Here is a 14,530-nt window from a genome sequence, read left to right on the forward strand (position 1 = left end):
TTAGGCATTGTGTGTGCACCAGCACCAGCCCTAACTGTCCCTCCACTCCCACCACTGCCCAACACTTACGCTAAGTCTCCATAAAGCAGATCATGAATGATTCTTATTCCATACCACAAGGGTAAAGATTTACATTGACTACATATCATAACGCATTTATTACACATCTATAAGCATTTCATGGACGTGATATAACAGGTCCCAGCAACATTTTTAAAGGTTAGTGAAATATATCAATAGCATATCTATAATACATTCATGTCATGCAAGAGCTCATATTACAAGGACAATGTAGTGTTATCATTATGGATGTTCTCAAAAGTGTGCTTCTGCCATACCAGTGTTAGTGAATATGCCAAAAGGCCCAAACACATTTAGAAAATTATGCTGATATATAGGCCGGTATAGGCCCATATCTACTTCTTCTCAGAGGTCAATGGGGCATGAAGATCCCCACAAGGTTGAATCCTCAGGGTAAATTGTATGGATCAAATAGTGTAGTTGAGGGTCATATCATAACGCTTTCGTAACTCATTTACACCCCTCCACATCACAAGTAGGCCTAAGTTGGTCATACTAGTCTATAACGCACACATGAAGGGTCTATGTAGGAATTCTATGCAGTCCAAAGTAAAGTTAAATCTATTTTCCCATTCCCATGAAGCATTTATAACGAAGCACTTCAAGGTCATTAACTGTGCAGTTTGCCACTGATCTATAACACCAACATTTAAGGTCTGAAGTGCTTAGTTGTGAAGTGCTTCTATGCAGTCAATGTACTGTCATTTTTATTTTCCCATTCATAAAGCATRTATAAATAYTTTATAAACACGTGTCCGTATTATTTTTGATAAGTGAGACAACACAGAATGTTAAAGGAAATATGAACATTTGATAGAAAATGAATACTACTATTGAGTATTCTTGAATAGATTTAACAAAGATTCAAATTCCCATTTCAGACTCATAGCCATAACTTTTTTAGTGAGTAAACCAAATAAACACAGGGTGGTAAAGCTAGCTAGAATTTCCTTGCCTGGCTACTCAAACTCCTTGCTCCGGCCAAACACTACGCCATGCCCACAGATGTTAGTTTCTTTTTCACAATGAGTCTGCTTCTGACGACCTCTCCGATGATTTCCAGACCGCCTGACTAGTCGGGCAAGAACAAACATAAGTAATGAGGCGTTTAGGAAATTTGTCATTGTCTTTGATTAATTCGTTTTTTACAACACCCCTCAGTTTGACGTCACCACAAACAACTTCATTGATYGCYGTCTCAGATTGATGTATGTAGCGAACGATAGAGCAGTGGAATAATTCCGTATGAGTCGTCAGGCAAAGCATTTMCCCATTATTCACTAATGTAGCCTAACCGGTCACAAGATGGCAATATTATTCCTTTTACATCGTTTATCATCTTACGTACGACTTTAATGTACTCAGCCAGCAATACACTGCTTTCCCTCGTGGACCGGCTGGTACATAAAACATCCTCCATTCAACTGCAAAGACGTTGGTTTCCTCCTTAACTTGATTTAATGGCTTGTCAGTAAAAATATGCTTACCGTCTTAACAAAAATACAATTTTCCACCACCATTTTCAGATTTTCTGACAACTTCCAGATGTTGCATATGGCGAGTCTGTTTACCCCTGGTTGAACGCAGACCGCAACACCAGCAAGTAGCATTAGCCACCCTAGCATGGTGGTGGAAAATTGTGTTTTATTAAGACACTACAAATATTTCCCCCGTTTTTTTCCCCCACCAACGAGCCTTTAAAGGGAGTGTAGCACCTATTTCCTAATGCCAGAAATGCATATAATAATTACTACGAGAACACAAAGAAAACATTCCCAAATTGCAAAACTTAAATCAATTGTTATACTATTGTAATGTTGTTTTAAAAGGTGAGTTTGAGGTTCTCAAAATCAGCTCTAACTTTGGAAACAATCCCAAAACGCCCCGGGGTCAGCATCACACAGTAAATAAAAAACGTAATTCATCTTAATTCACTACATTTGTGAGAATGAGGTGGTCGAAATTGGGCGTCTACTCGTCCATCTGCAGGGCCCATTTCATCCCAGAGAACTTTCAAAGGATATCAATAATGGAAGGAGTGCTTCAGAAAGAAGTTTCTTCTCAAAGTGGATGCTGTCCCTACCATCAACGAGACTTCTAAAGTAGGGTGCCGGGTACTCGGGCAAAACGAGTATCGTAACAGATATGGAACATTTTCAGAATCCGATTATGACACAAGTATTTTTTGTAATTATCCGTGAAAGAAAAAAAAGAAAAAATGCAGCTGCCAGCACACATCTCTCTTTCACTCAAACAGTGTTAAGCGCTGTGTGCTTTAAACAACTATTGGCTAGTTATATTGTCTGTAAAGAATCAGATGGAGTATCCGTTGAGCCTGCTGCAACGATTGGATTAGAACAAGCCACTCTCCCTCTGCTCTCAGTTCCCCCATTTCACTCAGTCACTCGTCTCAGTGCACACGTCTCCCGTTCTTCAAACATCATGTATGAWTCAGAATCTGTAGCTAGTCATTGTTGTTCAATCGAGTTATTTCCTGTTGACTTTGCTGACGCCATATGATTGTTTTTGTCTGTCTACTTGGCGTTGTTTAGTAGGCCTACGTTGTCTGACCGTATAGTTATTCTATTGCTGACGACGTCTGTCATTATGTCATGATCCAAGCCCATGCTTGCTTGCTATTATTATTTATTCTCGCCCAGGCATGTTTACCGAGCGACAGATCATTAGAAAATAAAATGACAAATGTAGATACTTTTTTTTTATTGTATAATGTTGGCATAAGTTGCYGGAGAGAAAAGTTTTGCTCCTCTCAAAAGTGCAACAATATATAGCCTACATTAATCTAAATCTGTGCCTGGAATAAATGCAGGCAGTAGTAGTACTATTTATTAGCCTATTTCATTAATAATTGAATAGAACTAAGTATCATGTYCATTTTCATCTGTCGGGGTCGTTTAAAAATYTGRGTGAATGAGTGAAGGAACATAACAATGCACTCTGAGATGCACTCCGAGTGAATGRGCACTTGTGGTATAGGCATTTACAGCACACTTCCGGGTTGCCTGATTACGACTATAAAGTGTGATAAAACGGATACGATTACGAATACAATGAGATCGGCACACCCCTATTCTAAAGCATCTCAAACAGCRAGCAGCATTAGCAGAGAACAAGCATTTGTATGGGCTTCAGTGAGCATGGAATTGAACAGGGTAAGGGAAAGACCTAAAGATCAAGGACCTTAAAGGGTTCTTCGGCTGTCCCCATAGGAGAACCCTATGAAGAACCCTTTTTGGTTGCAGGTAGAACACTTTTGGTTCCATGTACATGGAAACAAAAGGGTTCTACCTGGAACCAAAAAGGGTTCTCCTATGGGGACAGCTGAAGAACCCTTTTGGAATCTTTTTTTCTAAGAGTAACTCTAGAGCTACCGTATTTAGCTCACGTTTTCCATCTAAATAACACAAACTAACCAAATGTAAACATGTCTGCCAGTTGTTGGTAGCTGACTGCTTGTGCTGTCATACTATAGATAGTACAAGCGTATGGGAAAGAGTAGTTTTGGCTGCGACTGAGGGACTGTGTGTGGATGGCTTGTCAGATGGATRCYSGTYGGTTGACGAGACCCCTCCAGCAGAATTTTATTCAGAAATCAGCTACGGGCTAGGGCATCTCGAAGATATTCCCTACACTGGACTGATGGCAGATCATTTGGCCGTTCTGTGGATCCAGGGGAGTTTTCTATACAGCCTGCCGAGTGCAGGCTAAACTGAAATGCAAAGCTTCGGCCAAGGATTCAACCGCGGATCTGGTGGAATTTCTGAGAAGCCCTGGAGCCAGGCTTTCTTTGGAGGGGTGGATTGTGGATTTTGCTCAATGGGAAAGTTTTATTGAAAAAAAATGTTATCTTACTCTTAGAATCAATGTTGTCACAGTTGCTTCTTGTTGAAGAAGCAGCAGCTAAGCTAACATTAGCTTGCTATAGCTAGCTATTCTCTTCCTCCGTTTTTGAATGAATTTGTGGCTGTTTCTTTCTATCTGGCAAAATAAGTGAGCTGGATTTGGTTTGTATACTGCCAAATGTCGATAACATAGCTAAGTTTGTCACTGGTATGAGCTAGTAAATATCCTAAACCTAGCCAGTGATAGAATATCACCTGGGAGAGAAGGAGGAGAGAATTCACTTTCTGTTTCATCTGCTGCTGGCTTGCTAATGTTCACTTAAATATGTGTTTTCACATGTAATTGATGAAATTAGATTTTTATTCTATAAAGATTGTAATTGTGTCAGTATGTTATGAATATTGTAGAAACATGCCACTTGGTGCACACCAGGCTACAGGCAATATGTTCCTCCACTGTGTGAGTCATAGAAATTACCATCTTGCTTTCGGAGCTTTCCATCAGTCTTCGTGGTTTTTATATGCTGGGAGCAGAAATTATACAGTTGTAAACTTTTCGAAGTTAGAACCTATTTTTCCCGTTAGAACTCATTAGTTAATCTACAGCACCAACTACATAAATATATGACGGGGTCCATTATCTGCTACTTTAAATCGAGTTAAGGAGGAAYCCAATGCCTTTGCAGCCTGAATGGAGGATGTTTTATGTATGAGCCGGTCCATGGGGGACACAAGTGTATTACCGGCTGGGCTGACTGTGTCCACACCTAGCAGTAATACGACATCAGGAAGAACTACGCCATCTAGGGGTTTCAGTGCTATCACTAATGTAGCTAGCTAGCTAAGCCCCTGGCACAATGTCAACACGTTAATAGTCACAATACTCATTAAACATTTATTTCACTATTTRCATTCTACTTTGGCACATTATGAACCTTTTAAAATGGGACAAATTAAGAGACAGAAACCAGTTGATTTTATTTTGGTTGACCATTGAGGTATAAAATAACGGTTCTGACTGCAGAAGAGAATGTGAAAGGTCAGTATGACATCACTTCTGGTTGACAGCCCAGGGATCTTATTAGCTATTTTTGTTAATTTAAATGTGCAAACGTACAATGTCAGTCATGAAATAGTGAACAAAAAGGTTAACTAAATGTTTTTGTCAAAGCGAGAGGTCAACAGGAAGTGATATTTCACTGACCTCTCACATTCTCCTCTGATTAGCTTCACGGCAGGAGAAAGGGGTAGCTGCAGCCCAATATGGTGACCGGAGTATGGGCAAGTGGGTGTGTTGAAAGGAAAGTAGTGGGCGTGTGGAAAGGAGCYGGTGTGTCAAGCGCTCTACWATCTATAGGTTAGARGGTTTTGATAGAGTTTTTTTCCTTCAGTTCCTTTAAGTTAACACGCAACTACCATACGTTGAGCTACCATTACGGCGAGAGTTTGGACTTTTGCTTTGAAGCCAGAGGATGAGTCTGAGTCGTATTTCACTGTTACAGAAATAATTATACATTTTRAGTTATAAAAGTGACYATTGTTTATTTTTGATTAAAAGTWCTGATGATGGGTGTACTGTTTCTTGTATGTGTTTGTATGCTTACTGTGACTGTCCCCCTGATATTGGCTACTAGGTAGCTATACTTCCCACGCCATTGCCGGTCAGTAGTGCTAGCGGGAGCGAAGGGCACTGTGTCCCGGTGTTGTTGCCATTCATGCCCTCCCAATTGAGTAGTAGACTGTATGTATGTATGTATGTATGTATGTATGTATGTATGTATGTATGTATGTATGTATCAAGGTGACATCTAGATGGTTATCAATATTAGCTATTTTTTGTGTAGGTTGCGATGCCGTGATACAGCTGCCCAGTGAGAAGCACCTCAGTTCGGCAGGCACGCCGATACAACACCGGTGCACTTGTCATTCGCACCGGCTTATCGACTTGCCGTGCAGCCCAATCAGCCACGCAAAACTGTCTCGAGTGGCAAAAAAAAATCTGCCCAATTAGCCCGATTCGCTTTTCATACACCCACTCCMTTTGACACACACACTCGCTGGGTTTCTTCAKGGCACCCAAATCATAAACAGATTTAATGCATTGCTCAGTTATGTATAGAGCCATGTCATCGTGGAATGCTCTGCCYCCAGAGGTTACTCAGGCAAAAAAGCAAGGTTAGCTTTAAACTGAAAAAAACATCTCGTATCACCACTCTTTCTAAAGATCTAATTTAACTGTACTGTACATAAGAATATGAATATGTATGTATGAATAGTGTGTAAATAGTATTTTTGTTGTCTCTTGGTGACTTTCCTATATATAACTCTTATTTTAATTAAATATCTTATTTTGTTCTTGTCCATTACTGTATTTTATGTGGACTCCAGGAAGAGTAGCTGCTCCTAATAAACGCYCCCATACTCCAGTCKCCATATTGGGCTGCAGCTKCCCACTTCCTTGACGACAACTTCCTTCACAGCAGCTCTGTTCTGCTCCGCAAAGTGCAAGAAGTATGAATGCTCTGATTTCTGCGGAGGCCGGATTGACCATGTGGACCCTTTAATTAAGGGGGAAATGCTAGCTAGCTTTACCACCCTGTGTTAGTWCGTTTTACTCATAGTTATTGCTATGAGRCTGAAATGWGGAACMTGATTTGAATGCTTTGAATATTCATCTTTGTTAAATCTATTCAAGAAAAGTCCAAATGAAAAATGTCAATAGTAGGATTCTTCAGCAATTGTTTTCTGTGTTACATCTGGAAAATTGAAATAAAATATGCATATTTCCTTCAAAAGGGATACTTCTGGATTTTGGCAATGAGTCAGATGATACAATTTTTATCTCTGTGTGCAGTTTGAAGGAAGTTACTAACTAGCGTTAGTGTGCTGGTAGATAGCATAGACTTTCAGTCATTGCGCTATCACTAGTTAGCATTGASTAGAAAAACTCTAACTTCCTTCATACTGGATGCATGGTATCCATGAGTTCACCTGACTCTGGGGAAGTAGATAAGGGCTTAATTGCCAAAATCCTGAAGTATCCCTTTAACATTTTGTGTTGTGTCCGTATTCTTTTTGATAAGTGAGGCATGTTTATAAACGGGAAAACAGAAATGACAGTCTATTGACTGCATAYAACCCATACATAGACCTTCAATGTTGGTTTTATAGATCAGAGTGGCAAACTGCTCAGTTAATTACCATGAAYTGCTTAGCTATGAATGGGAAAATTGATGACTACTTTGACTGCATAGAATTCATAAATAGACCCTTCATGTGTGCGTTAAAGACCAGTATGACCAACTTAATTGTGATGTAGAGGGCTGTTATTAATGAGTTACGAATGAGAACTACACAGTTTGAACCGTAAAATGTACCCTGAGGATTCAACCCTGTGGGGATCTTTATGCACCATTGGCCTCAGTGAGAAGAAGAAGGTAAGGTAAGTCCGTTGGGGGGAAACGTCAGAAACACACTTGTGAGAACAGCCATAATGATGACACTATGCTGTCATTGTAATGATGCATCTATTAAGATACATAAATATGAGCTCTTGCATACCATGACATGAATGTGGTATAGATATCCTGTGGATATATTTAATTAACCTTTAACTATGTGGTTTGGACCTGTTATCACACGTTCATGAAATGCTTATAGATGTGTAATGCAGGTGTTATGGATATGTAGTCAAAGTAAGTCGTTACCCATTATACAAACAAATMAGTATTTACCAGACCTGGGTTGAAATACTATAAATTGTATTTCAATTATTTTAAGTAAGTATTTAGACAAAGTTCCTTTGAAAATACAAGTAGTAAAGTATTGACATGCATTTTAAAAACCTKAAAAACACAGAAAATAAAGTATTTAAATATTTGTATTTGAAAATACTATGTATTTAAACCCAGGTCTGTTTGGTCCTAGGGGTATTTGAAATGTATTTATAAACAATTAGAGCCTTGTTCGATGCTGTTGACAGCAGCCATTTGTTTAGATAAGAATTCAAGAACAAAGGCAACCCTCCGATATATGGAGGTCTTTACCATGGAGGGTGAATAACCTATAACAATTTTTTTAAATTATGATGCAAGTAATAACATAACGTAATAGCAATATAAATATGACAGATTTTCTTAATTTTTGGGAACGAATGTTGATTTAACATACGGGTATGTTTATTGCCATATACATTTTTGCAATATTTTCTAGCAGAATATGGTCGGGGCATTATGTGTTATGGTAGGTAGTTATTATTACATATCAACTGGAGTGACAACTGCAGCATTATTTTGATGTGTTATTAATAAGACTGTTAAACCAATGGGGGATAGTTGTTTACTAGTCCACTACTGCCCCTTTCCATCTCCCCTCTCTCTGTCTTCTCTTCCTCCCTCTCCTTTTTTTCTCCRTCGTTATTGTGATCTCTCAACATTTGAGCAACAATCCGTTCCAATTGAGACGATAGAGGGAGTTGAGAGAATTCTAGATTAAGTATCAACCAACCACCGTCTGTCATTTGAAGCAACACATCACTCTCTCATGTTAGCTCTACYCTACCTATCCCAAATGAGTGCAGTTGTGAGATTCCTAGGTTAGTGATAGGTTGAAGATGAATTCAAAGGTTTGGTGATTACATCGAGATGACTGTTTTTCTCCATGTTAAATCTTGGATTAGATAGCTTTGAGGAGGGATGGTGTTTTGTACCCTCGCTTGTGGTTTTAAAAGGTTATTTTTGGGCGTAATATCAGGGATTAGTATCAGGGATTATGGTAAYTAATTGCATCTCTTTGAATGGATAGACATTTTGTGAATAAATTCTGGGATTGGTGGGAAAGTTTAGGTAAATGATATTGGAAACTCTCSTGGGAGATTTTTCCAGATTAGTAATAGTGTTGAGGAAAGAAGTAAGTGTTGGGTGAGTTTACCTTCTCAATTGGAGAGATGCTGGGTGGTATCAGGCCTTCATTTTCTTCCTCGAGCCAATTCCTGCGAGCCAGTTCCTCCCATTCTGCCTGCATCTTATCCCAGAACTCTGTGTCCGACTGATGAGAACAGAAGAGAAAGAYGTGTTGGAATTGATTTCTGCTTCATAATGGCCCAATTCCATAATCATCCACTGGACATATCCCATTCCCATGMCCCTTGGTGACACCCTTATGGGATCTAATGGGAGCTAGATACTACAGGGTCATGTTCATTAGAGCACACTGTAGCAAACTGTTTCTCAACAGAAAATGAGCGTTTCACATTGTTCAGATAGGATATCCCCGTTTTACTCATTATTTGTCTGTTTTCTTCCGTTTCGTTCATATTGAAMACACCTCTAGTGTAAGCAATATGGTATAAACTCCACATAGCCTTCGGTGTTTGTGACAATACAAATAAAGTATAAATACAATGCTAGTTAGAGCTAATAAGGAGGGTCAATAATTAAAGGGTCTAGAGAMGTAAAAGCAATGGAATAGTTTAGGATTGGGTCATTGGCTTTATGCACCATTCTCTTCCAAATCTTCAATGAGCTATTTCCATTCTAACCGTTATTGGCTGTCCCCGACCCAAAAGAATATCTTGGTTGACAGAGGGTCGTCTGTTCTTTCGACCAGTCAATTGGTAGACATGTTAAAACATGTATTTTGTCATTTATAAACGTTTTAATAAAATCAACTATATGCACTGAGCTTGTCTGATGTTTAAGCCCACTGTTTGATGAAATAATTAAGACACACAAATGACTCAAGAGAGAGCCAGAGATCAAGATAAAAATAAAAAGAATTTGAAGATTTTTTTTTCTTCTCCCAACTCTCCTATTCCTGCTGCTACTAGCCTTCGCAGATTCTGCCGTTAAACTCCTGAAGTTGCCAGTAATAAGCTATATTAGGGGTCGGCAAAATTTTTCATGTGGAATGCCAATTTACAATTTATCTTACCATTTCTACCGATCTGCATGCAAGTTATGATTTTCAAAAGCATTTTCATGGAGCAGTTTCATTAAATTTTTTATAACATCTTAGTATCTCAAAATCGTTGTCATGTAGTTAATCTAAATTATATCTAAATGAAAATTATACAAATCAATCTAATGCAAGAGCACCTGCCTCTGCCAAATGAACACATTGTATGATAGCCTAAACCGTGAGCCATTAGCAGATAAATAACTTAGTGCAGAACACAGAGAGAGGCCTATATAACAATGCAAGTAACTTGTATTGCCAACTACGTAAAAGAAAACCTACAAATAAAAACATTTTAGGTAGAAAATACCCTAATAAAAATAAATGTCCTATAAATCACATTGGCTACGCATGGCAGTTTGTTCATGTTCTTCGAATCGCATTCATCTCTCTACACCGRCTGTCTACAACGAACTTGAAATATTGTATCAACTATCAACTGGGTCCGGCCCACTGGATAAGGGCATGACATTTTTCCCTTTCACCCAGAGGCTCGGTGGTTATCGAAAGGGAGAGAGCTGGAAAGATTTTCMAATACATTGACGAACTTTTGTCATTCTCAATAGATGTAAAAACAGACTTTACTTGCTGTTTAAGGTGAAGACACAATTCCTTTGAGAAGCCCCACAGTTCATTAGTGGTGGTGAGTTAAGACAATCAGAAATACTATCTGACATCCCCAAATGGGCACATTTATACATTTACGCGCAGGCTAGGTAGCCTATGCCTACCTCTATGCACAATCAGGTGTGCGTCCTTACTCAACATTGACAGGAGCGCTCCAAACAAAAGACAATMAATAAATTGACAAAACTAGTAAATGAAATAAACCAAAACGTGTCTTACAAGTGTAGCATAGGTTGTGAGCTCTGCAAACAACATGTCCACTCCGATAATGAGAACAGTAAACGACTGTAGAAATAATATAGCCTATTGAATGTATTAACAGAAATTACCAAAACCAAAGAAACATTGTAGATAAGAAATTATGGGGATTTGTGGTAAATGTACTATTGGTGATATACACTACATGACCAAAAGTATGTGGACACCTGGTCGTCGAACATCTCATTCCAAAATCATGGCCATTAAAATGGAGATGGTCCCCCCTTTCCTGCTATAACAGCCTCCACTCTTTTCGGAAGGCTTTCCACTAGATGTTGGAACATTGCTGCAGGGACTCGTCCGTCAGACTTCCAGATGGTGAAGTGTGATTCATCCCTCCGGAAAACATCTTTCCACAGCTCCAGAGTCCAATGGCGGCGAGCTTTACACCACTTCAGCCGACGCTTGGCATTGCGCATGATGATGTTGGGCTTGTGTGCGGATGCTCGGCCATGGAAATCCATTTCATGAAGCCCCCAACGAACAGTTATTGTGCTGACTTTGCCTCCAGAGGCAGTTTAGAACTTGGTAGTGAGTGTTGCGACCGAGGACAGACAAATCGTCTGTCCTCGGTCGCAACACTCACTACCAAGCTTCAGCACTTGACTGTCCAGTTCTGTGAGCTTGTGTGGCCTACCACTTCGCGGCTGAGCCGTTGTTGCGCCTAGACATTCCACTTAACAAACTATGGAGATTGCATGGCTGCGTGCTCGATTTTATACACCTGTCAGCAACAAGTGTGTCTGAAATAGCCCGAATCCATTCATTTGAAGGGGTGTCCACATACTTTTGTATATATAGTGTACGTAATGGGGAATTGATAGACACTAACAATCAAAGGGAAAACCATTCACACAATTAAGGTATGAAACAATGAACGTGCACAAATTGGCAGGACAGATCGCATTCTGGAGAGAGACGTGCCTTGTGCATCTTAGCCACATTCACCTTCTTCTTGACTCAACATTTACATTTTTTTATTTCACCTTTATTTAACCAGGTAAGCTAGTTGAGAACAAGTTCTCATTTACAACTGCGACCTGGCCAAGATAAAGCAAAGCAGTGCGACACAAACAACAACACAGAGTTACACATGGAATAAACAAGCGTACAGTCAAATTTAAAATGATACCCAAGACACATTATCTTCACACATACTGTAGGCCTAAGGAATASTTAACAAATGGTGTCATGTCCAAAGCAGAAGCTATTTATGGAAAAACCAATGCAATTTTGAAACGAATGCTTGGCGTGCCAAGGCAAATACCCTCGCGTGTGCCTTATGTTGCAGATGCCTGTCTTAGAGTGAAGGACTGTGGCATTCCCGCGGCCTTCGCAATGGATTAATCCYCTGAGATAGGCACGAATCAGACAGGTGTCTCATGGGCCGCTCAACAAAAAGAATCTGTCAACCAAAAGCCTTTATGACAAACAATTGACCAGTTGTCTAAATGGGGTCAGCCCTAATATCCACAAACTTGCAAGGACCAAGCTGGTGCATTCGGAAAGTATTCAGGCCCCTTCACTTTTTCCACATTTTGATACGTTACAGCCTTATTCTAAAATGGATTAAACATATTTGTTTCTTAAATCAATCTACACACAATACCCCAGAATGACAAAGCGAAAACAGGTACTTAGAAATGTTTGCATATTTATTAAAAATAAAAGTTTTCAGACCTTCAAAAAAAATCGAATCCAATTGCGTGTTTTGTTGCTTGTGTTTGCATACTCAATTTGCATGCTCCCACTGGTCTCTGTCCAAGACAACGCACTGCGATTTGAACAAAAATCCATAACTTCACCCATTTACTGAAGCATATTTCTCCCGCTGCTAAATGTGGGTCTTGTCAGTTCAAATTAACCTCAATAGATAGATACGCTATATTTGGAAAGATGCCATCTTCAATGGGGAACAGAAGAAACAAATACATTGCCAAATATTCTGAATAATTTTTTTTAAGTAACCTTTTTTTGGACAGAGAGTCTGCTGAGACCAAGGTCTATTTTACAGATGAGCCCTGTATCACACATACACATCAATATACGAAAAGCAAAACACAATCATATAAAACAAATGCTTTCTTCAGTAAAAATATCCTCAATCAGCCATCTGAATTGCCCTAGTCACCAATTATTCCAATTTTAGAGAGTTTGAGATTATTCCACAAGTAAGGTGTAAAAAKAAACTAAAAGCAGATGTACCTAACTCAGTGGAGATCGAAGGGATCTCCAGAGTAAACCATCCCCGAGGTCGAGTCTGGTAGCTCGTATGTCTGTCGGTTCCCAACGAAGTACGACGGAAGTCTATGCAAGAGGGCTTTATAAACAAAAAGAGTGSAATGCGTCAATCGACAAGACTTCAAAGAGAGCCAGTCTACTTTCTGATACAGAAAGCAATGATGTGCACTGAACCTGTCACCCGTAATAAAGTGTAGTGCGTTACGATAAACTTTGTCCAATGGCTTCAGCACAGTGGCAGCTGCATTCATATAAGCGATATCACCATAACCGGTATGAATGTTGACTGAATTATTTGTTTTCTGCTATTTAATGAAAGGCATCCTATTCCTCTCAAGGAACCCTGACTTAACACCATRAGAAGAAAAACATTGTGTCCTGTCTGTCAGGTAGTTTTCAAACCAAATGCAGGCTGCCTAACCCAGYCCAATTTCAGACGGTCTACAAATTAATAATGGTGACAGGTCAAGTGTCAAAAGCCTTTCACAGGCCTATAAGAAGGGCAGCACAATGCRGCCTTTTGTCCAAGCAATTTACAATGTCATTTATCACCAAAGAAGAAGCAGATARGGTGCTGGCCTGAAACCAGACTGATGGACACTGGAAAATATCTAAGCTGTGTTGATTAAAGATTGAACATTTTTCAATAGTCAGAGCGGTCACCACCTTTATGGAGAGGAAGCACATGGGCAGCCTTCCAGACCCTAGGGATAGCACCCAAGATAATCGTCAGGTTAAAAATGTGTCAATAATTCTACAATTAGAGGAGCAGAATGGTGCAGCAAGAAAGGATCAAGCAAATTAGCCCCAGAAGTTGATGGATCTTCCATCATGCCAACTAGAGGCTAGGAGAGGGAAAAGCAGTCGATCTGATCAGGGTAAATTAAACCACCATTTCTTTCAAATAAAWGTCCTGCGGAGATAACACATTGACTAAAATAATCACTTATCAAATGTTTCTCAGTAAATATGTTAGATCCTGACAGCTTGCTTAGGCASGGAGGGAGATTKATTTCCGCGCTTTAGTGCATTAACTGTTTTCCAAAATTTAGACGGGACACCATCAGAATATGAGATAGAAAGTAGCATGATTTAGCTTTCTTGATTGAGGAGTTGTATCTACAGTATTTCTCAATTGCCTGAAAAGCTGGCAATCAGCTAAAGAGTAAATCAATGAAACAGATAAATGCGTATTTTGGCTTATGGCAAAACCTATAACCAAAAGTTTAAAAAAAAAATAGTGATAGTGATATTTAGAGAACATGATGCCACAAGAGATTATTTCACATACAGTACCAGTCAAAAGTTTGGACACACCTACTCATTCAGGGGTTTTTCTTTATTTTTACTATTTTCTACATTGTAGAATAATAGTGGAAATCAAAACTATGAATAACACATATGGAATCATGTGGTAACCAAAAAAGTGTTGTTATATTTGACATTCTTCAAAGTAGCCACCCTTTCCCTTGATGACAGCTTTGCACACTCTTGGTATTCTCTCA

General features: G+C 39.3%; 1 protein-coding gene across 1 annotated transcript in view; it reads right to left on the bottom strand.

Moving 5' to 3' along the window:
* pex5lb (peroxisomal biogenesis factor 5-like b) overlaps positions 1-14,530 on the bottom strand; it is an 86,674-nt gene that overhangs the window by 18,590 nt on the left and 53,554 nt on the right. Inside the window, exon 7 of the mRNA XM_023976791.2 lies at positions 8,874-8,990. Within this exon, the coding sequence (XP_023832559.1) occupies positions 8,874-8,990 (117 nt within the window). The remainder of the gene's footprint in view (positions 1-8,873; positions 8,991-14,530) is intronic.

Source organism: Salvelinus sp. IW2-2015, linkage group LG32, assembly GCF_002910315.2.
Source record: "Salvelinus sp. IW2-2015 linkage group LG32, ASM291031v2, whole genome shotgun sequence".
Taxonomy (NCBI): Eukaryota; Metazoa; Chordata; class Actinopteri; order Salmoniformes; family Salmonidae; genus Salvelinus; species Salvelinus sp. IW2-2015.